Source organism: Myotis brandtii, unplaced genomic scaffold, assembly GCF_000412655.1.
Source record: "Myotis brandtii unplaced genomic scaffold, ASM41265v1 scaffold973, whole genome shotgun sequence".
NCBI classification, from domain to species: Eukaryota; Metazoa; Chordata; class Mammalia; order Chiroptera; family Vespertilionidae; genus Myotis; species Myotis brandtii.
The window spans coordinates 519,881-542,541 of record NW_005372038.1 but is presented as its reverse complement, the minus strand read 5'-3'; the positions used below and the strand labels follow the sequence as shown (position 1 = coordinate 542,541).

At 38.7% G+C, this 22,661-nt stretch overlaps 1 protein-coding gene across 2 annotated transcripts in view; it reads left to right on the top strand.

Annotated features, from left to right (window-relative positions):
- TRPC5 (transient receptor potential cation channel, subfamily C, member 5) overlaps nt 1-22,661 on the top strand; it is a 320,022-nt gene that overhangs the window by 136,612 nt on the left and 160,749 nt on the right. For both annotated transcript variants that reach the window (XM_005886346.1, XM_005886345.1), the window contains exon 4: nt 13,735-14,133. In XM_005886346.1, the coding sequence (XP_005886408.1) occupies nt 13,756-14,133 (378 nt within the window). In that variant the 5' untranslated portion in view covers nt 13,735-13,755. The remainder of the gene's footprint in view (nt 1-13,734; nt 14,134-22,661) is intronic.

Genomic DNA, 22,661 nt, shown 5'->3' with positions numbered 1-22,661 from the left:
ACGATGGACATTACTTTGAATAAAGCACTTTTGATGTTTCTCTTGAAATTATAGTGTTTTCTTTGATTACAAAAGCCACATTATTAACCGGTACAGCTAATATATGCAACTTCACTTTTTATAAAACTAACGGCAACCACACATAGAAATTCCCCAAACAAGACACAGATCCAGAGACAGAGAAGCATCAATAGACAAAATCGATCTCAAAGTAACAAAGATAACAAGAGACAAAGATGGACACTTTATGATGATAAAGGGAAGAAAATATAACACTTTTTAATATATATGCACCCAACCAGTGAGCACCGAAATATATTAAACAGTTACAAAACTAAAGGGAGAAACAGATCAAAACACAATTATAGTTGAAGACCTTAATACTCCATTGACAGCTCTAGACAGATCAACCAAACAAATCCTAACCAAAATACTAGCTAATCGAACACATAAGTACATCCAAAAAAATAATACATCACAATCAAGTGGGATTCATTCCAGGGGCACAAGAATGGTTCAGTATTTGCAAATCAATCAACGTAGTACACCACATTAACCAAAGAAAGGATAAAAAGAACCAGCAACCTTAAATGAAACACTAAACCAAATAGATATAATCAACATTTAGAGAACATTTCATCCCAGAACATCAGATTATGCATTCTTCTCCAGTGCACATGGAACATTCTCAAGGATAGGCCATATGTTGGGTCACAGAACAAGCATCAACAAATTCAAAAAGATTGAAATTATTCCAAGTATATTTTCTGACCACGATGCCATAAAATTAGAAATCAACTGCAAAAAAGGTTAAAAAAATCTACAAATATGTGGAGATTAAACAACATACTAGTAAAAAATGACTGGGTCAAAGAATAAATAAAAGATGAGATCAAAAGATATAGAGAGACAAAGGAGAATGATAACACAACATACATCAAATCTTAAAGTACTAGAAAAAGAAGAACAAAAGCAACCCTAAGTCAGCAGAAGAAAGGAAATAATAAAAATTAGAGCAAAATTAAATGAAATAGAGGACAAAAAGACTTTACCAAAAAAATCAATAAAACAAAGAGCTGGTTCCTTGAAAAGATTAATAAAATTGACAAACCCCTGGTTAGACTCACTAAGGACATAAGGGGAAACACCCATATAAACAAAATCAGAAATGAGAGAGGAGAAATCACCACAAACATCACAGATAAACAAAGGATCATACTAGAATATTATGAAAGCCTTTATGCCACCAAATTAAATAACCTAAAAGAAATGGATAAGTTCCTAGACATATATAACCTTCCTAGACTAAATCATGAAGAAATGGAAAATCTAAATAGACCGATCAGCCATGAGGAAATTGAAACAACCATCAAAATCTCCTAAAAAACAAAACTCCAGGACCAGATGGCTTCACCAGTGAATTCTACCAAACATCAAAAGAATTACCATTCATATTGAAGTCCCAAGGAGAGAGGAGGAAGTTATTAGAATAGGGAAAATATATTTAAAGTAACAATGCCCCAAATTTTCCAACACTTATAGAGATTCAAGAAATCCAGTGAACTCCAAACAGGGGAAACAACACACATATAAACACACACACACACACACACACACACACACACACACACACACACACACACTATAATAAAAAATAAAAAAAACTACAAACCAATATCCCTGATGAATACAGACTCAAAAATCCTAACCAAAATACTCTCTAATCGAACACATAAGTACATCCAAAAAATAATACATCATGATCAAGTGGGATTCATTACAGGGGCACAAGGATGGTTCAGCATTTGCAAATCAATCAACATAATACACTACATTAACAAAAGAAAGGATAAAAATCATTTCTTGATCTTGTCAATAGATGCAGAAGAAGCATTTGATAAGATACAACATCCATTTATGATTAAAACCCTCAATAAAATAAAAATAAAAGGAAAGTACCTCAACTTAATAAAGGACATATTTGATAAACCCTCAGCCAATATCATACTAAATGGTGAAAAACTGAAAGCTTTTCCCCTAAGATGAGGAATAAGACAAGGATGTCCACTCTCACCACTCTTATTCAACACTAGAGGCCCAATGCATGAAATTTGTGCAAGAGTAGGCCTTCCTTCCCCTGGCTGCTGGCACCAGCTTTTCTCCAGCACCTGGGAACCGGGCTTCTCTCTGGCACCCAGGACCCGGGCTTTCCTCTGGCCACCGGCAAGCACCTGGGCCCAAGCTTCCCTCATAGCCCTGGCTTTGTCTGGAAGGTCATCCGGAAGAATGTCCGGTCTAATTAGCATATTATGCTTTTATTATTATAGATAGTATTGGAAGTTCTAACCAGAGCAATAAGGCAAGAGAAAGAAATAAAAAGCATCCAAATAGGGAAAGAAGAAATCAAACTGTCACTTTTTGCAGATGACATGATGGATGGCTTCACCAGTGAATTCTACCAAACATTCAAGGAAAAATTAAAGCCTATTTTTTGCCAACTCTTTCAAAAATTTGAAGAAGAGGCAATACTTCCTAACACTTTCTATGAAGCCAATAAAACTCTGATACCAAAACCTGGCAAAGATAACACAGACACCAAATTACAGGATACAAAATCAATGTGCAAAAAGCCATTGCCTTCCTGTATGCCAACAACAAAACTTCAGAAAAAGAAATGGAGAAAACAATTCCTTTTCCAATAGAAACCAAAAGAATAAAATACCTAGGAATAAACTTAACAAAGAATGAGATAGACCTATATACTGAAAATTGCAAAACATTTTTCAAACAGCTTGAAAAAGACACAATGAAATGGAAAAATACTCCATTTTCATGGATTGGAAGAGTCAACATAGTTAAAATGGCCATTTTACCCAAAGCAATTTACATATTTAATGCAATCCCCATCAAAATCCCAATGTCATTTTTTAAAGAAATAGAAGGAGCAATCATCAGATTTGTATGGAACCACAAAAGACCCAGAATAGCCAAAGAAATCCTGAAAAAAAAAGAACAATACTGGAGGTATCATGCCACCTGACTTCAAAATATACTACAAAGCTACAATAATCAAAACAACATGGTACTGGCAGAGAAACAGGTACACAAATCAATGGAACAGAATAGAGAGCCCAGCTATAAAACCAAATGTATATGGATAGATAATTTTTGACAAAGGAGTCAGAAGTGAACATTGGAGTAAAGATAGTCTCTTTAATAAATGGTGCTGGGAAAACTGGAAAGCCACATTCAAACAAATAAAACTGGATTGCAGTTTGTCCCCATGTACAATGGATCAAAGACTTAAACATGTGACCCAAAAATATAAGTCACATAGAAAAAATATAGGTACCAAACTTTTATGGACCGTGATGGTAGAGAACATTTTATGGACTTGACCCCAAAGGCAAGGGAAGTAAAGGCAATAAATGAAGAATGGGACTATATCAAACTGAAGAGCTTCTACACAGCAAAAGAAACAGACAACAAAATAAACAGGCAGCCAAACAGATGGGAGATAATATTTGCAACAATAGCTCCTCCAACAAAGGTTTAATTTTCAAAATATATAAAGAACTCATAAAAATCAACACCAAACAAATAAACAATCCAATCAAAAAGTGGGCAGATGACCTGAAAGTACACCTCTCCCAAGAAGACATACAAACAGCCAATAGATATATGAAAAGATGTTCAAACTCACTGGCAATCAGGGAAATGCAAATTAAAACTACAATGAGATACCACCGTACACCTGTTAGAGTGGCCGTTATCAACAAGACAAGAAACAAGTGTTGGAGAGGTTGTGGGAAAAAGGGAACCCTCAATCACTGCTGGTTGAAATGTAGACTGGTACAACCACTTTGAAAAGCCGCCTGGCGATTCCTCAAAAAATAAAAAATAGAGCTACTATACGACCCAACAATCCCACTCTTGTGTATATACCTGAAAAACTCAAAATCATTTATACACAAAGACATATGCACCCCTATGTTCATTGCAGCATTAGTCACAGTGGCCAAGAGTTTGAAACAGCCAAAGTGCCCTGCAATAGAGGACTGGATAAAGAAGATGTTGCAAATCAAATAAAGAGATAGCCCAGCTGGTGTTGCTCAGTGGTTAAGGTCAACCCATGAACCAGGAGGTCACGGTTTAATTCCCGGTCAGGGCACATGCCCACATTGTGGACTGGATCCTCAGTAGAGGGCATGCAGGGGGCAGCCAATTGATGATTCTATCTCATCATTGATGTTTCTATTTCTCCCTTTCCCTTCCTCTCTCTGACATCAATAAAAACATTAAATAAATAAATACATACATACATAAATAAGAAACAGCTGGTAGGAAACCCTAGCCTTTTTTCTGATTAGTAGAACAAAAACAGGAAACTAAATTGCTATGGTTATAAAAAGTGGAAGTTTTTAGAATATTAAAAGATGTTTACTTCAGGACTTTCTCTATAAAAGCATTGAAAATTATAAAAGCTGTAAAATGCTAATCTTAATTTTATATCTTTCAGAGAGATAGAATATAAATGGAAATATAGAAAATTACCAGCAAAGAAAATCTGGGATATTGATTCCTTAACTATTTTTCTAAGTCTTTATAAGTACCTATATGTTCATGTTGACTAATGTCACCCCAATAAAATTTAAAAAAAACATTAAAAATAAACAAGAAACAGAATAAATACATATATAAATAAACAAATACATAAATAAATTAAAAAAGAAACAGCTGGTAGGAAACGCTGGCCATTTTTCCTGACTAGTAGAACCAAAACAGAAAATGAAATTGCTATGGTTATAAAAAGTGAAAATGTTTAGAATATTAAAGGATGTTTACTTCAGGACTTTCTCTATAAAAGCATTGAAAATTATAAAAGCTGTAAAATGCTAATCATTTTATATCAATTTTATATCTTTCAGAGAGATAGAATATAAATGGAAATATAGAAAATTACCAGCAAAGAAAATCTGGGATATTGACTATTTTACTATTTTTCTAAGTCTTTATAAGTATTCTATTTAAACACACACACACACACACACACACACACACACACACACACACCTTTTATTTAAAACATTTTCACTTTTATTATCGCAAGTACAATTGTTTCACAATCTCTCTGAATCATTTAAGCTTATATCTTGTTACAAAATGGAATTATATGTACCTTTTTATTTTACCCACAAAAACATAGTTTAGGAAAATTACTGATTGTGGAAGAAATAGAACCCAATATTGGAATAGAACCATACACACTAGAAATGTTTATGTATATTCACAATGTTAACATTGCTAGGCAATCCTATAGATGAATAAAAATTTAAATAAAACTTGGATTCCTTCTTTTTTTTGATGTACCTGTTTCAATCTTTTGCCCATTTTCTATCGAGTTATCTGTCTTTTCCTTATTGATTTGTAGTTATTCCTATAAATTCTAGATATAAGCTATTTGCTAGTTGTGTGCATTGCAACAATCTCACTCAGTCATTTCGCCTTTTTATCCTTTAAGAGGGTCTTTTGAATAACAAAAAATTCTTAATTTTAATAAAATAAAATTTAGCATTTTCTTTTCTCTTTTTGCTGTGATACTAAAACATTTTATTTTCACCTTTTTTAAGATATCAAGATATTTCTTGAGCTCACCAAGATATTTTCTTTTTTTAAAAAAATCTTTATTGTTGAAAATTTAAAAAAAGAACAAAGAAAACCTTCCCATAACTCCTTCAGCATATCTCATTGTCCAGAATTACATCAAATGCTGAAATCTAGTTCAATTACTGGCCAAAGAAATGGAATTTGCAATATTAACTTAGACTAATTAAGACTCTTCTTGAGGTAGAGGGGCTTCTTGTCTATGCACACGGTTGCATGGGGTGGAGGAGGTTACACATGCAATAAAAAGTGGAGCTCAACCAACAGAGCATTTCCCCATTGCTATCTACACCACTATTTTATGTAGTAATTCAATACCATATGTCCATTGAGAATCTATTATGTGCTAGGTTCTGGGTATAGAGTAGTAAATATAACAGATAAGGTCATTGCAATGATGGGATTTACATTTTGGTTGGAAAGCTATATATTAAAATCATAAATAAAAATATGGTCATTTCAAGTAGTGATAAGTTATTGAAGAAAATCAAGTAAGGGTAATGAGATAGAAGGTGAGGGGCTTGCTGTGCTATAAAATGTGGTCTTGGAAGCTGAGGAGATGACACTTGATCTCAAACCTACATGACAAGAAAGAAACTATGAAGATCCAGTGGAAGAGGATTATAGAGACTGAACTGCATGTGCAGGTGTCTCAAAGTGGTCACATGCTTGAGAGGTTTGAAGAATAGAAAGTCAATGTTCTCTTAAAATAGATTGTATTTTATAAACCCACACCTGAGCACATTCTGTATCCATCATCTAGAATGATCATCGCTACATTGCTGTCTCTCAAACTCCAATCAACCCTCCTAGACATAGCTCAAATATTACATGGTCTTCAATTACCTCCCCAAGTAGAGTAGGAACACTTTGTGTCCCTACTATATATTAGAATCTTTATCTCACAGTAGTACATTTAACTTATTTTTATTTTTGCCTTTCCCTCTGGACTTGGAGTTGCTTCAAGGCAAGGGCTATGTCTCACTTAAATTTGTATTTCCCACTATCAAGTATTCTGGCCCTGCCTGACAAATAGTAGGTATATAACAAATAGTAGTTGAATTGTAACATATAGCTACAAGTCTTAGCACTATTGTAGGCATTGTGGAGCATACAAAAGAACCTATCTTCATTGAACTAGTTAAGAAAGTAGACTCGAGTCAGAAGCTTGGCTCTTCCCCCATTTTCACTACTTACAAGTTGTGTGAACTTAAGTCATTTACTTAACCTCTCTGTGCCTCAGGTTTCTTATCTGTGAAGTTAGAGATAATAATGGTAACTGTCTTTAAAAAGGGAGGAATAATTTTAAAAATGTACGTGAAACTTTTAGCATATACATATCTGGCACATGATATGTGCTTAGTGTTAATTTATTATATGTAAATTAATAAAATTATTAGATTAATAAAATGTATACAAATTAAAAACATAATACTACAAATACAACACTATGCAGGATGGTTTAAAGTGCATTCTGAAACAGGATGTTATGTTATCTTGATCTCAAAAAAAGCACTGCTGAATGAATAAAAGAAGAAAAAATAGCCACAGTATAATATGTGCTGGTGTGACCATTCTAGAGCACTGGGTTCATTTCTAAGCATCATACTTTTTAATATATATTTTTATTGTTTTCAAAAAGGAAGGGAGAGAGAGAGAGAGAGAGAGAGATCAATGATGAGAAAGAATCATTGATCAGCTGCCTCCTGCATGTCACACACTGGAGATTGACCCTACAACCTGGACATGCGCCCTGACCAGGAATTAAACCGTGACCTCCCATGATCTATGCTCACCCACTGAGCCACACCAGCCAGGCTGAGCATCATACTTTAAGAAAGAAAGAGTATTGTGTAACTAGAAGCAAACCGCTAGGATAATCATAATTCTATTGAAGGGGACACTCAGGGCAGAGAGAGACATGAGAGCTGAAATCAAACATTTGAATGGGTAGTCATGTGGAAAAAAACAGAGTTTTGCTTAATGCTGCTCCAGAGATCATACCTGGGACCATGGAATAGAAGTTGTAGTAGGTGATTTCAGCTGAACCTAGAGAAGCATTTGCTGGAAGTCAGTATTCTCCAAGCAGATGAGAAAGTGGTGAGTTTTCAATCAGTAGATGTTCTCATTAACTAAGGGGACTTTTTCATTGGGCAGGAGATTCTAGATGATCTTCGATGTCCCTTGCAGGACATTCAAGATTTGGACCTTTCTGGGCAAGATTAGTGTTCTTCCACTAAAATTAAGAAGTTCTCAGAGTGATACTTTGAAAAAGAGCCAAAATCCTCTCAAAATTAATACCCCACCAAATGTGCATGCATGCACATGCACACACACACACACACACACACACACACACACACACACCCTTCTTCTAACCAGCCCATTCCTGTGCCTTTGAACATGAAATTTCCACTTCAGTCACTCTTATAATTGAACATTCAAGGTTCCTGTTCAAACGTAATTTTTTTCCTAGAAGAGGTATTGTGTTAAGCCACTCAGCCATTATCATCAGCTTCTGTCACAGTGCCTGGTATATATTCATTGAATGTGTTTATTACCTGCCATTCACACTTGAAAGTGTACAAGTTTATCAGATTAAATCTACTTGCCTTAAAGAGCTCTGAAGAGATGCACAAGTGAATAGGTAAGTGTGGATTAAGGGTGAGAGGTCACAAGGGTTTCACTATTCAAGATCAATCTTCGTGGCACTGAGTGCAAGCCATGCACAGATGCCATGTCCTTCCAAACGTACATTTCTTTAGTTAGGTGGAAAGCAAGTCTTTTATCTTAACAAAGGCCTGAGATGGGCAGTGATCTGGGCTGATATTTGGCAAGACCACTTTGTTCCTTGGCCTTCTGCCCAGCCCATTGATTTCGCGTTTAAGCCTACAAATTGTCACAGATTTAAGCTTACAAATGTCACAGATGCCATTATACAAACTCCTCTGGCTAGCATCACAGAAAATAGAGAACATGATAAGACCCCTGAGGCAGACTATTAGACCATTTCTAATATTTTAGGCTTGGGGGACTACATTGGGAGTGGGGTTCACTCATATAATGGTATGAAGTGTTGGCTGGTATAATTTTGTCCAGTTAAGAACACACCTCAAGGCCAGTGCATAAGGATGGGAATGCCAACCCCATCTCTTGGCTTAGGTTAATGGCAGATGAGTGCAATCTGCCAAGTATAAAGGTAAAGAGTGATGGGAAGGCACCTTCCCAATAATATACCCTCAGGAAATTCCATTGTTAGTTACTTTTCCCAGAATAATGACAGAGTAAGACTAACAGCAAGCATATGGAGAAAGGATTGGTCTCAGAACCCAGAGCAAGGCTGATGCTAAAGCTGTGGGGATTGGAAGAGGGCAGGGCATTAGGCGATTCATTAGCCATCTACATAAGCCTACATGTAGATAGACAATGTCAGGAACCCATTTTACATCACTCAATACATATTGTAAAAGTGAATATGGAAACAGAGATTTTCTTTCTCCTCCATCACATCTTCCTTGTCCTAGAAAAACCCTCTGTACTCCCAAGGTCCCAACAACTATCCTATCAAGGAATCCACGTTAAGGTGTTATTTGTGTTCAGCCACATTATTTGTTATTCCTTCCAGAGATAATTTTAGTGTCCTAAACCAAAGGAGTGACTCTAATAGTATAATATCTGGCTAACCTCTGGAGGAGGTATTTTTCTCTACAGAGGAATAATATAGTGCAACTAACTGGAATGAAATAGGCCAGATGTATTTCAAATGCAAGAGATGAAAAGTAAATCTAGACTCTGAATTGGTATATCATGCAATGATACTTCAAGTCTCAAATTACCGTGATTTTACTGTCCTCTCTCTTTACTACTATAACCCACAATCTAGCACATAGTGAGGGTTTAATGAATGCTACTACTTGTTGCCTTCATTATTATTACTACTAGAACCAGTGGTGGTAATAGTGCCACCTCAGTGCCTGGCACAGTGCCTGGGACATATTAAATATTCAAAACTATAATAATTATTTTATTGTACCAGCTCCTGGCATGGTGCCTGAAACATGATAGTGCACCAATTTAGTTAGTTCCACTCATTCTCATCTTTCTCTGGGAGACATTTGTCTTCAGTTTCCCACACAGCTGTGGGCAAAGATTTTTCTGTAGCAGTACCAGTGACACTATCTGAAAAGACATTCAACCTGTCTTCTATGGTAGCCTTTTAAGTGGCAAGTGGTCAGCAAATGTTTTAAGATGATTTTTAGATGGAAAAATTGAGGTTATGGAATTTCAGCTCACCTCTAATCCCTTTATCTTATTATACCACTGTTTCCCAACTAATCCATGATCAATCATCACCTTCATTCTTGCACTCTGCAGTGCCTGGACTACCCTCACATTTTTACATTTAATTTATTCTCCAAGGGCTGGCTTAATAGTTACTTTCTCCATGTAATCTCTCAGATATACAGCCCTCTTTGAGCCCTTTCTGAAATCCCAAAGCTTCAAATCATTAACACATAATTTATCACTTCATTCCACGACCTTACCAACCCTCCTCAGCTAGGCTGTAGTTGCTCATTAAATATTCATTTGTTCAGCACCATCATGTTCTAGACCATGTGTGCTTACAGGGAAGACAGGAAACCAAGTATTCTTACCCTAGTGGCAATAAGACAAACATGCAGTTGGGTGACATTGGAGAATTGTGATTCAAGTGTCCATGGAGAATTCAAAGGAAGATTGGCTAACCTGGGGGTACTGGGGGAAGGCTTCACAGAGAAGGGGACCTATGAGCAAGGTGCTGGAGCTGAGAAGGATTTTGTTGGAAGAAGCCATGTGCAAAGACAGGGTCATAAAATGGCAACTCAGAGAACATGGCCCAGTATGGCTAGAACTGAGGGTGGGTTGGAGTAAGATGAGAGAATGTTGGAAGGTTTACTCATTTTTCATCAAATATATATCAAGCATTCATGGTATGCCAGGAATTAGCTAGGCGCAGATGCTGAAAAAACAAGACAGATGCAATTTCTGCACTTGAGCTTTAAGGATAATTGAACAGAGCAGGCAATTGTCCAATAAGAAAAAGAAATATATAACTACAAATTGTAATAAGCATTAAGAATGAAGAGAAAAGAGTACAACCAAGAAAAGAATATGAAGGAACTATTTTATAGAGGGTAGTTAGTGGGGATTGCTCTGAAGAGGTGACATGTTGTTGAGGTTGGAAAGATGAAAAGAGCTGAAGAAGAGTGTTCCAGGAGCTGATCAAAGATCTTGGGGGTCAGGAAACTTGGCATGTTGGAAAAATTGAAAGAAGCTCCACAAGGCTGAAAAATAGTCATGAGGATATAAGTAGAGCATAGGGAACAAAGTCAATAATATTGTAATAACTATGTATGATGTCAGACGGGTACTAGATTTATTGAGGTGATTATTTTGTAAGTTATATAAATGTAGAACCACTATGTTGTACACCTGAAAGTAATAAAATATTGTATGTCAACTGTAATTTAAAAGTAAAATAATAAAAATAGTGGATGAGGGTGAGAAAATGGCTTAAGATGAAGTTGGAGAGGCAAACACAAGCCAAGACCTAGTAGACCTCATCACGAAGTGTTGATTTTATAACAAAAACAGCAAGAAATCAACCAAGAAGGAGTAAAATGGAATCAAGTTTGTGTTACATGGGATAACTTGTGGATAGTGTGGTAGACAATCTGGAGGGGAGAGAATGGCGTCAGGATGATCAATTATAAGGCTGTGAAAAGGTCCAGGTAAAAGATAATGAAGGTGGGGATCTGTTCTTTCATATCCTCCAAAGGTGACTAGCATATTGATAGGTACATGGAAAGCTTCTACAATATTCATATTGATTGGCTAAATAAATATAAACTGAGTTGCATTACTGAGTCTCTCTCCAGGAGATCAGTGTCTCTTCTTCCTCCTTCCTTTTGTTTATAATGGAGACAGGGAGGCACTCTACAATTAGTATTATTAAAGTCATTTGCTGTTTAGTGACAAATGCTTACTCTAAGCTCCACTTTCCTTTTGTCAATTGAAAGTAGCACAGGAAAATATCAGTATTTCTCAAGACAGCCAAACAGTACCCTACCCGCCTGAGATTTTTATGCAGAGACTAATTTGTCATTTAGGCCTATTCAGGGCAAGAGGTAACACTCATCTTCAAATACTGACTTCCCAGAAGATCACAAGCACATGAAATGCAAATGCCACTTAGTATAATATATGCTTTTCCCTCTGCCAAAACAGGGATGTAATTACCTGGAAAAGTGAGGCAAATTTTTAAGGAGCTTCATGTCTTCATCTCTCTTACATCAAGATGAGACAAGAATCCCTTATCATATTTCTACTTCTTTTTGCTGCCAAATCAGTTTGGTAATGAAAGGCATGTAAATAACTTTGGTAAAACTCAGCTTCCAGAGAACACTAGACATCCCAGAGATAGGAGAGAAAGGAGCCAATCACCTAATGGATCTGAGCCTCATTTTCTACCCTGGGAAGGATAGCCATTTCTACCTCACAGGGCTAATACAAGGAGTCAATGATAAAGGTTCATGAATTTGATCTGTGAACTACAAGGCAAAAACTCTATACTGTGATTCATTCTATCCAATTGAAGGCAAAGACTGCCGTATTTTATCACAGAGAAAGTTAAACACATTGCAGGAACTCAATAATAGGTTTTACTTTAAAGTAAATTTTATGAAAAACTGGCTTTAGATGTGGTGCATGTAAAACAGACCATTTACTTCCCATATTTGAATCACATTTTAAGATCTATCAGTTCCTTGGTTTGGAATAATGGAGGAAAAAAACCATGAGTAAACAGAGAGTGTGTGTGCTTATCTTTTGCAGCTGCCTTTGGCCTATTGGAGCCAGTACCCCTCCCCCAGTGAATAGCAGCAAGAAACGGGATTTCAGTTAGCACTAAAACGGGATGGCAATCCAGGATCTGCATCTGGGGCAACTGCAAATGCAATCCTGAAAATCAGCACAAGCCCATAGGCCCAGAGCCCAAAGAAATTGGCCAAAGATGAACTCCAACTTTGCATCACAAATCAGAAGTATTATCATGAGTATTTTCAGGCAGCAGAAGAGAAGGAGGGAACTAGCTTGTTCCATGTCTCAGGAGGTTTACCCTGAGCCAGCTGTTTTGATAATGCATTACATTATGTTATTTAACTCTCACAATAGCTTTATGAGGTAGAAATTATTCTTTAGCACAGAGCCTGGTACACAATGATAACTGCTATACATATTATTAATATTGATAAACTTAATAATAATAAACTGAAACACAGAGGGATTGGCTTGAGTAACTTATCCAAGGTCATAGAAATGGTAAAGTCAGGATTTGAGCCCAGGTTTTTCTGACCCCAAAGCCTGAGCTATACTCCTTTTCAAGAAGAAAAAGATTGTGACATTAAAACAGTTTGGGAATCACCGGCAGATGAGTGGATAAAAAAGCTGTGGTATATTTACACAATGGAATACTACACAGCTATAAAAAAGAAGGAACTGTTACCATTTGCAACAGCATGGATGGACCTGGAGAGTATTATGCTAAGTGAAACAAGCCAGTCAAAGAAAGATAAGGATCACATGATCTCACTCATATGTGGAATCTAATGAACAAAATAAACTGATGAATAAAATAGAACTAGAGACATAGAAGCGTGGAACAGACTAACAAATTCCAGAGGGAAAGTGGGGGGTCGGGTAGGAGGGGAGTGATTAACCAGGGAACTTATATGCATAACTCATGGACACAGACAATAGAATGGTGAAGGCTTGGGAGGGGTGGATATGGAGGGGGTCAATGGGGAAAAAACACAAACAAGCAAAGGAGACATCTGTAATACTTTCAACAATAAAGATACATTTTTAAAAATCACCATAGTCTTAATAAAATAATGAAGTGTACAGTAAAAAAATAAAGAAGAAGAAGTTTGGTATTTTCCAACCCATTAGCAAGGCTGCCTCCACAGTTAACCATTTGAGACCTTCAGGTATCTAAGAATATCTTTGGTCTCCCTTTCTCTCCTTATTCAGGTTTCTAAATTGCTATGAACCATGGCCCAACTGTACTACAAAAAGGTCAACTACTCACCGTACAGAGACCGAATTCCCCTGCAAATTGTGAGGGCGGAGACTGAGCTCTCTGCAGAGGAGAAGGCCTTCCTCAATGCTGTAGAGAAGGGGGACTATGCCACTGTGAAGCAGGCCCTCCAGGAGGCAGAGATCTACTACAATGTCAACATCAACTGCATGGATCCTCTAGGCCGGAATGCTCTGCTCATTGCCATTGAGAATGAAAACTTGGAGATCATGGAGCTACTGCTGAACCACAGCGTGTATGTAGGTGATGCCTTGCTCTATGCTATCCGCAAGGAAGTGGTGGGTGCTGTGGAGCTTCTGCTCAGCTACAGGAGGCCCAGTGGAGAGAAACAGGTAAGAGAAGTCCCTATAGCCTGGAAAATAGCCACGGATAACAGGAAACTATAATCAGAAGCCTTGAAACTAGGGAAGGTCAGGCAGGCTAGAGTTGAGAAGCTCTATCATGGCAACCCTCTGCCCTCATCAATGATCTTAGATGGTATCCTAGAGCTACCCTGCATGGCCTATGCTGAGCTTTACTCATTTTCCATTCCCTTATTAGTATTTTCCCTTATATATTCAATACTTAACAACCAAAAAGTATGCTCTCCATTTCCAAAATATTCAAGCTTCTTTTACCCTCCCTACCCTCTGCTCTCTATCTTTATTTTATTTCTCTACTCAAAGTCACATTCTACAAAAGAAGAAACCAAACATAAACCTGAGCTTTTTCCTTTTATTAGCTTCTCTCTTGAAGGACAGGAGGCCTTTAAACATGAGAGTCACAATGCAAATGCAGATGGATACAGGGACTCACATATTTTTCTAATACCTGTCATATGACTGCATTCCACCCTTAGATGTTCAGGTGTTTGTCAGGCAATTCCACTGCCCTCAGAGACACCTGTTTCATATTCTGGAGTCATCTTCAAGTCCTTCCTCTCCCTTGTCTCCATATCCAATCCCTAAACCTTGTGGTTTCTTCCTTCCTAATATATCTTACATACTTTCCTCTCTAGCCCAACTCCCACCACTCTGCCTCTGGTCCTTATCATATCTCTTCTAGAATACTGGTGCTCAAAGTGTGCTCCAGCATTAGCATCACCAAGGGAACTTGCTAAATGCAAATGCAAATCCTCAGGCACCACCAGAGGCTGAATTAGAAACTGAGGATGGGGCCCAGCAAGCTGTGTCTTAATAAGCCCTCTAGGGAATTCTCATGAATACTCAGGTTTGGGAACCAATTCCCTAGAGTAACATTAAAATCTTCTAACTGGACTCTCTCCCTCTAGCCTCTTTCTTTCCCTCAAAAAATTCTGAACAATGATGCTGCTTATTCTTCCCAAAATATTGTAACAATTCTATAATTCCTGTCCATCCTTTCAGCAACTACAATGTCTTCCAATTAGAAGAGAAACCAACTCAAGAAGCCTAGCACCCAACAGTCTTCATTAACAGTCTTTTCCAGTCCCATCTTCCCTAGTCTTTTCTAAACCCCTCAAGTCAAGCACATCTTCTGATTGTATTTCTTCCTTTGGAGCATAGCATTGAGTGCATAGTAGGGACAAAGAAAATACAGAGTCTTCAAATGTGGAACAGTACAATACATTAAAAAGTAGAAATAGTACAAATCAAAACTAAAACTGCAAAATGCTTAGAAAAAAAAAAATATATATATATAATATGCACTGTCCCCTCAGGAGTTCAACCAACCAGGAGTTCGATCACTTGCTATGACATGTGCTGACCACCAGTGGGTGGCACGGAATGAAGGGAGGTCCCAGCCAGCAGCTGACAGCCACTAAGGACCCTACCTGTGCACAAATTTCATACACTGGGCCTCTAGTTCATAATGAAAACATGCAACATCAAATCTTATGGGATATGACCAAAGCTGGGTTTAAAGGAAATTCATAGCTTCAATAATTTCCTAAACAAAAAGAAATGAAAATAAGCTTAGTGATAACTAGAAGACTAAGAATTATAATTGATAGAGCAGAAAGGAAAACATTAGATTAAAAGTTCCTTGAGTAAAAGGCCTGAATCCCTTTCTTCTCCATCAACATTTAACACAGTGCCAAAAGAAAAGGGACCTTATCTCTCTTCTTCATTGCTGTATTCCAACACTGGGAAAGTGTCTGCAACATCAAATATGCTCAATAAATATTTATTCTATAAATGAATAGTATGCAATCAGCACTATGCTAAGCACCATAGACGACTTACTTTATCTAATCCTCCCAGTAACTCTGTTAGATAGACACTATTATTATTATCCCCATTCTATCAATGAGAAAAATATAGTCACAGGATGATTGTCAGTTGTCTAAGATCACAATAAATATCATAGCCAGGATTGAAACCCAAGCAGCCTACCTCCTAAACACACCCTCTTTTAATTTTTTTAAATTTATTTCAGAGAGGAAGGGAGAGGTAGTGAGATAGAAACATCACTGATGAGAGAGAATCATTAATCGGCTGCCTCCTGCACGCCCCACACTGCGGATCGAGCCTGCAACCCAGGCATGTGCCCTGACCGAAATCGAACTGTGACCTCCTGGTTCATAGGTCAATGCTGAACCACTGAGCCATGCCATCCAGGCCTAAACACACCCTCTTAACCACTAGGCTGTATTGCTTCCCTGGCAGTCTGAATTCCAAGCACAGGAGTTCTGAGATGGGGTAGGTCAGTGGAGTATGGATGGATGAGCTCTCTGGAAAGAATTCATCATGTGAATTAATACCAAAGCAGAGAGATGTAAACATGTTCCCTACTTAGTCTACATCACCATCCACATAAAAAATGATTTGTTCTGTGCCCCATTTCCCCAAAGCCCTGCTAAGTGCCTGAGTGATTTAATATGCCAATCTGAACTAACATTTATCCAGCTACCCTGCAGCAAAATTATCTTGCTCACCTCTGAGATTACGGAGCCCTTCACTTGACTACCAATCACTCACTACTATATACTATTGGTCAGCCTTACTTGTGTAATTGTCTGATATCTGTAACTAGATTGGTTTTTTTAATCCTCACCCGGGGATATTTTTCCATTGATTTTTAGGGAGAATGGAAAGGAGGGAGGAGGGGGAGAGAAATAGAGAAAAACATCAATGTGACAGAGATACATTGATTGGTTGCCTCCCACATGTACCCTGATCCAGGCCAGGGATCAAGCCTGCTACCAATGTATGTGCTCTTGATGGGGAATCAAACCTGTGACCCTTTGGTCCATGGGCCAATGTTCTAACCACTGAGAAAAACCATCCAGGCCTAATTGTATATTTTTAATGTGAGACACAATCTAATGCCCAAGTGTTTCCAATGCTTCTCCTATCAGTACCTAACCCAGTGCCTAGTATATAACGGGTAATATACAGGGGTAAGCAAAAGTAAATTATAATAAATAATATAATAATCAATAAATAATAATCTATACTAATAAAAGAGTAACATGCTAATTACACTGGGAGACCTTTGGGAGACCTTCCAGACATCCTTCTGGACAAAGCCGGGGGCTTGTCTGGCCTGCAAACTGCCCCCAAATGGCCCTCAGCCCTTCGCCCAGGCCAGCCACGCCCCCCAAGGATATCCCCCACACTGATCTGAGACCTCCTTCAGGGCAGACCAGCCAGCCCCCACCCATTCTATCTATACTAATAAAAGGGTAATATGCTAATTAGACCGGGACACCTTCTGGACAAAGCCATGGTGGCAGGGCTGAGGCAGAGGTGGTTAGGGGCAATCAGGCTGGCAGGGGGGACAGTTGAAGGGGAGCAGGCTGGAAGGGGAGGGCAGTTGGGGGCAAGCAGGCCAGCGGGGGGGACAGTTGAGGGTGAGCAGGCTGGCAGGGGGGACAGTTGAGGGAGAGCAGGCCAGCAAGGGGGGACAGTTGGGGACAATCAGTCTGGCAGGGGCAAGCAGTTAGGGGTGATCAGGCCAGAAGGGGGAACAGTTGGGGTTGATCAGGCTGGCAGGCAGAGTGGTTAGGGGCGATCAGGCAGGCAGGCAGGTGAGCAGTTAGGAGCCAGCAGTCCCGGATTGTGGGAGGGGTGTCCGACTGCCAGTTTAGGGATTGGCCCTAAACCGGCAGTTGGACATCCTCCGAGGAGTCCCAGATTGGAGAGGGCAGAGGCCAGGCTGAGGGACACACCCTCCTGTATGAGTTCTGTGCACAAGGCCACTAGTAATACAATAATAAACTGTTTTACATACTCACAACTATAAACCTACTTTTGTCAACCCCTGAATAAATATTTACTGATTAACATGAAGGAATTAAGTGTTACTCCCAGAAAAGTACATAGTTAGTTGATTGCAAAAGACATCAAGACTTTCATATTCACTCCCATTTGGCATCGTAACTGTTTTGAAAGAGAGGAGAGAGCACAGAGGTGGTTAGAAAGAGGGAACTAGCAATATCAGTCCCGAGTTTGAAAGTAGGCCAAATTCTTATTTGATGGCCTCCACTTCCTCCATCTTTCCCCATTGCTCTGGCAAACTCTGAGGAAGAAAGGTACCAGATAAACTTATACTAAAGTACAATCTAAGGCACGACCTTCCCTGAAGAATGGCTGTACTTCACTCACAGAAATGAATCACTAATGGTGGAATATCAGGCATATTAAACCTGGGTAAAGCTATTTGGGGGAATCTGTCTTTACCAAGATCCTTTCAGACACACTGCTAGTATAAGACTTCCTTTGTCCATACTCAAATATAACACCATTTGTACAAACACACAAAGCTGTCAGCTCTTCAGCAGCCTTCTCTTCCCTCTCTTCTCTCCCTCCCAACCCCTACACCAGCTTCTGCTAAATTTAATTTTCTTCCATTGCTTTGACAATCGCTGTAATAAGTCAGACGTCAGTAACTATAACAACAGATTGTCATTGTGCAGGAGCTCTGCCTTTTGAGGAGAGAGAAACAATATTTATTTACCTGGGGGCAAGCAGGGATGTGAGTAAACACAGGCCTCCTGAAGGACCTTGGATCCAGATGGGTAGGGGACTCTCAGAAAGACACTCGCCCACAAACAGAATCCAAACACCTGTCCTTTTTCACAGAGGCCCTCTCTCATCTCTCCAAGGGATTGGGAACAGCTGACCTCCATCAATCTTGTGTAAACTAGTGCCCTCTTTAGCTTTATTGGGCATGGAGTTTGACCTAAAGCTGGCAGCAAGAACCCCTCAGCTTCCTCTAGCCCCAGTCCACTGTCCTCTTTTAGCCTATCAAAATTGCTCTGAGATAAAGATTGGAGGCCAGGCACAAATGGTTGACACTAACTTCAAGGATCAACACTTACATGGAGACCTGCATTTTTAATAAGGATAACTCTTTAAGTAAAAATGGTGGTCTCTATTAGATTGAATTCCTTGCACTAGACAACAAGTAGAACATAGTGTGTGTGTGTGTGTGTGTGTGTGTGTGTGTGTGTGTTGTTACTGTACTGTCTTCTTGAGTGTGTTATTCTGTGGCCTTCATGCTGCTTCAGAAATATGACCCTCGCCCTAACCGGTTTGGCTCAGTGGATAGAGCATCGGCCTGCAGACTCAAGGGTCCCAGGTTCAATTCTGGTCAAGGGCATGTACCTTGGTTGTGGGCACATTCCCAGTAGGGAGTGTGCAAGAGGCAGCTGATCGATGTTTCTCTCTCATCGATGTTTCCAACTCTCTGTCCCTCTCCTTTCCTCTCTGTAAAAAATCAATAAAATATATTTGAAAAAAAAAGAAATATGACCCTCTTGGCAGTATCCAGTCTGGAACCACTATACCACTATGGCCTATTTCAGTAGGAGTAGTTTTTGGTGACTTAGAGGACTTGTGACTCCTTGGGGTAAACACTCAAATAATTCTCAGAATTCAAATATTTTGGACTACAGAAGGTTTAATACCAGCCTATTTCTTGTCCATTAAATCTACTCCCTTTAGCTCACTGACTCTGGGCATCACTAGAAAAGCATCAGTAAGCAGTGACAGCAAATCTAGCAATAACCCAAAGACTTGTATCTGTGTATGGTCACAATAAGCTCAAAGATCAATAATTGTGCATATGGAGAACTTGTCAAAATGGACATCCCTGAGTCCCATTACATACCTACAGAATCAGAATCTTAGGGTTTTGGCCTGGAATCAAAATTTTAATAAGACCACATGTTTCTAGATAAGAGGTGTATGTACCTCTCTGTATTTGTTTCACATATCTACCATAACAAAATACCACAAACTGGGTGACTTTAAATAAAGAAATGGTTCAGGAGGCCAGAAGTCCAAAATAAAGGTGTTGGCAGGGCTAGTTCCTTCTGGAGCCGCTAAGGAGAATCTGTTCCATGCCTTAGCTTATAGCCACATCACTTCAATCTCTGCCTCTCTCATCACATACAGTCCTCATCAGTGTCTTTGTGTTCAAATACCCCTCTCCTTTCTTTTATAAACACAGCAGAGATTTGGTTTAGGGACCACCCTAATCCAGGATGACCTCATTTTAACTTCATTACATCTACAAAGACCCTTTTTTCAAATAAGGTCACATTCATAGGTACTGGGGTTTAAGACTTGAACATATCTTTTAAGGGGACACACTTCAACCCACTATACTCTTTATGAGAAATACTAGCCTAAATAAGTGACTTTCAAACGTTTTCAGAGCTTTGCATGAAATAAAATCCTGCCCAGATGTAAAACAGACAAACTAATCCAAGCAGAGCTGCCCTAGTTTAAGTGCAGATTGGGACCCAAAGCCCTACTTGTTCACACACACACACACACACACACACACACACACACACATACACACACACACACACTCCCATACCTGCTTTCTGCCTGAGGAGCAAGCATATCTGGAAAACTACTGGCCTAGAATGACAGCCTCTAATTCAGAGTTTCAGGTACTAGCCAGTTGTAGCAGGCAAAAGATCTTGGGCAACTCATTAAGTTCGGTGTCAATTGGATGTCTTTTACACACGTCCAATTATGGAATCACTCTAAATCTCAATTTCCTCATCTATAAAATGAAGCTAGTAATATATGCCCCTACCTAATCTAGGGATCTATTGTAAAGAAGAAATAAAATATGATATGTTAAAGTATTTTGAAAAAAATTTAAATGCTAGACAGAAGTCAGTGACTATTATTTTCAGCTTTACTCTATCAGTTTGACTTAACCCATCATACTGTGTGGAGAGACCAGCTGGCAAGTGGCACTCATCACAAGTCACCACCAGTACAGTGAGAGGGAGAGGCTGGTGAACAAGCTGGCCCAGTTCACAGATTACCTCCTTCTGCCTGGCCTTGACGACAATGGTCTCCCTTTTGCTGTCAGGCAAGCTGCATAACCTCAAAGTCATCCCTCCTTGTTCACTAAAGTCTAAGTATTTGAGCAATAGGGAGGTAGAGCTGCTGGCTTCTGTATCAAGAGCCCACCCAAGTACTTTTCTTTCTTGGTCACTTGCATCAATGCAGGCAGGAGGAAAGAGGCTAAGCCAACCTTCTCCCCATGGCCCACCCCTGTGAGCTCTGCCATAATTACTCATTTTTCTGTGGCAGATACCTCCAAATTGAAATTGGTCTCACAGATGAGCTAGCGAGATTAAGTCTCAGCAACACTGGTAAGTTTTTGTATTAAAATTGTAGAAAATCAGTAACAAGGCACTCTATTTACTCCTTCTCCAGTCTGATCCTTGGTCTCAAAGATTGAACAGTGTGAAGGGGGACACTAAGGGCCCAGGTAAATGTGATTGGAGCACCGATAGGGGTTAAAAAGTCTAGCCTATAAATATCAGTCAATATGAAAGCAGAAATTAAAAGAGAGAATTGTAAAAGTCACCCTGCTATTTATAGGCAGCCTGGCATGGTGGAAAGAACAGAGGCTTTGGAGTCATCCACCTCTGAGGTGTCTTTACCTGGACAAGTCACTTAATCTCGCCAAACCTCAGTTTCTTTATCTGTAAATGAGAATGACAATGGAGTCTATTTCATAGTTATAGTGAGAATTAAATAAAAGAATACATGTATATTACTTAAAACAGTGCCTGAAAATGAATATTCAATAAATGATAGCTAGTACTAACTACTCCTACTCCTATTCATTGAAGCTGTGATGATATGACCTTCTGACTAATCTAAATTGTTTCTTTTTTTAAGTATTAAGTACCCACTAACACATAGTAGCTAAAAGTTCAGACTGCATGACCTTTGGAATGGTGTTTACCCTGATTGAGCATCATTTTCCTTATCTGTATAATGGGGTAAATGATATTACCTACATCATAGGTTGTTGCAAGTTTAAAATGATAATTATTATTTAACATTTGACATAATTACATAAGCACTAATACAAACTATTATTAATATTACTAACTCTTTGTTACCTGAATTTCCCAATATAACAGTAGGTGTTTATGCCTATAATAATCTGAGTAACAGCTTCAATTCTATGATTTTCATTCCACAAAGTTCTAGGCCAAAAAAAAAAATGGGTTGTGTCAAGAAAATAAATCAGCCACTTCATAGGGGGGAAAAAAGGTCAGAGTGACTGCATGGTATCATATTGGCTAAACTGATTAAGTGAGTTACCTCCACTCATATATCTGTGCTGAATTTTAATAAACCTGGCCTACTTCACTCACAGATCACAATTGTAGAGAGCTTAGAGATCATTAGTTCTGAAGTGACATGTCCAAGGTCACTTAGCTGAGCCCTGTACTGACACAAAAGCTTTCTCTCTCTCCAGACACTCTTTCTACTACGCCACTCTGCTTCTAAGGAATCATTAAAAGTGGTAATATTTACAACAAAGCTGAAAATAAACAAAGCAGCTACAAGTAGTGTCTGTCTAGAACAGCCGTGGGCAAACTACGGCCCGCAGGCCGGATCCGGCC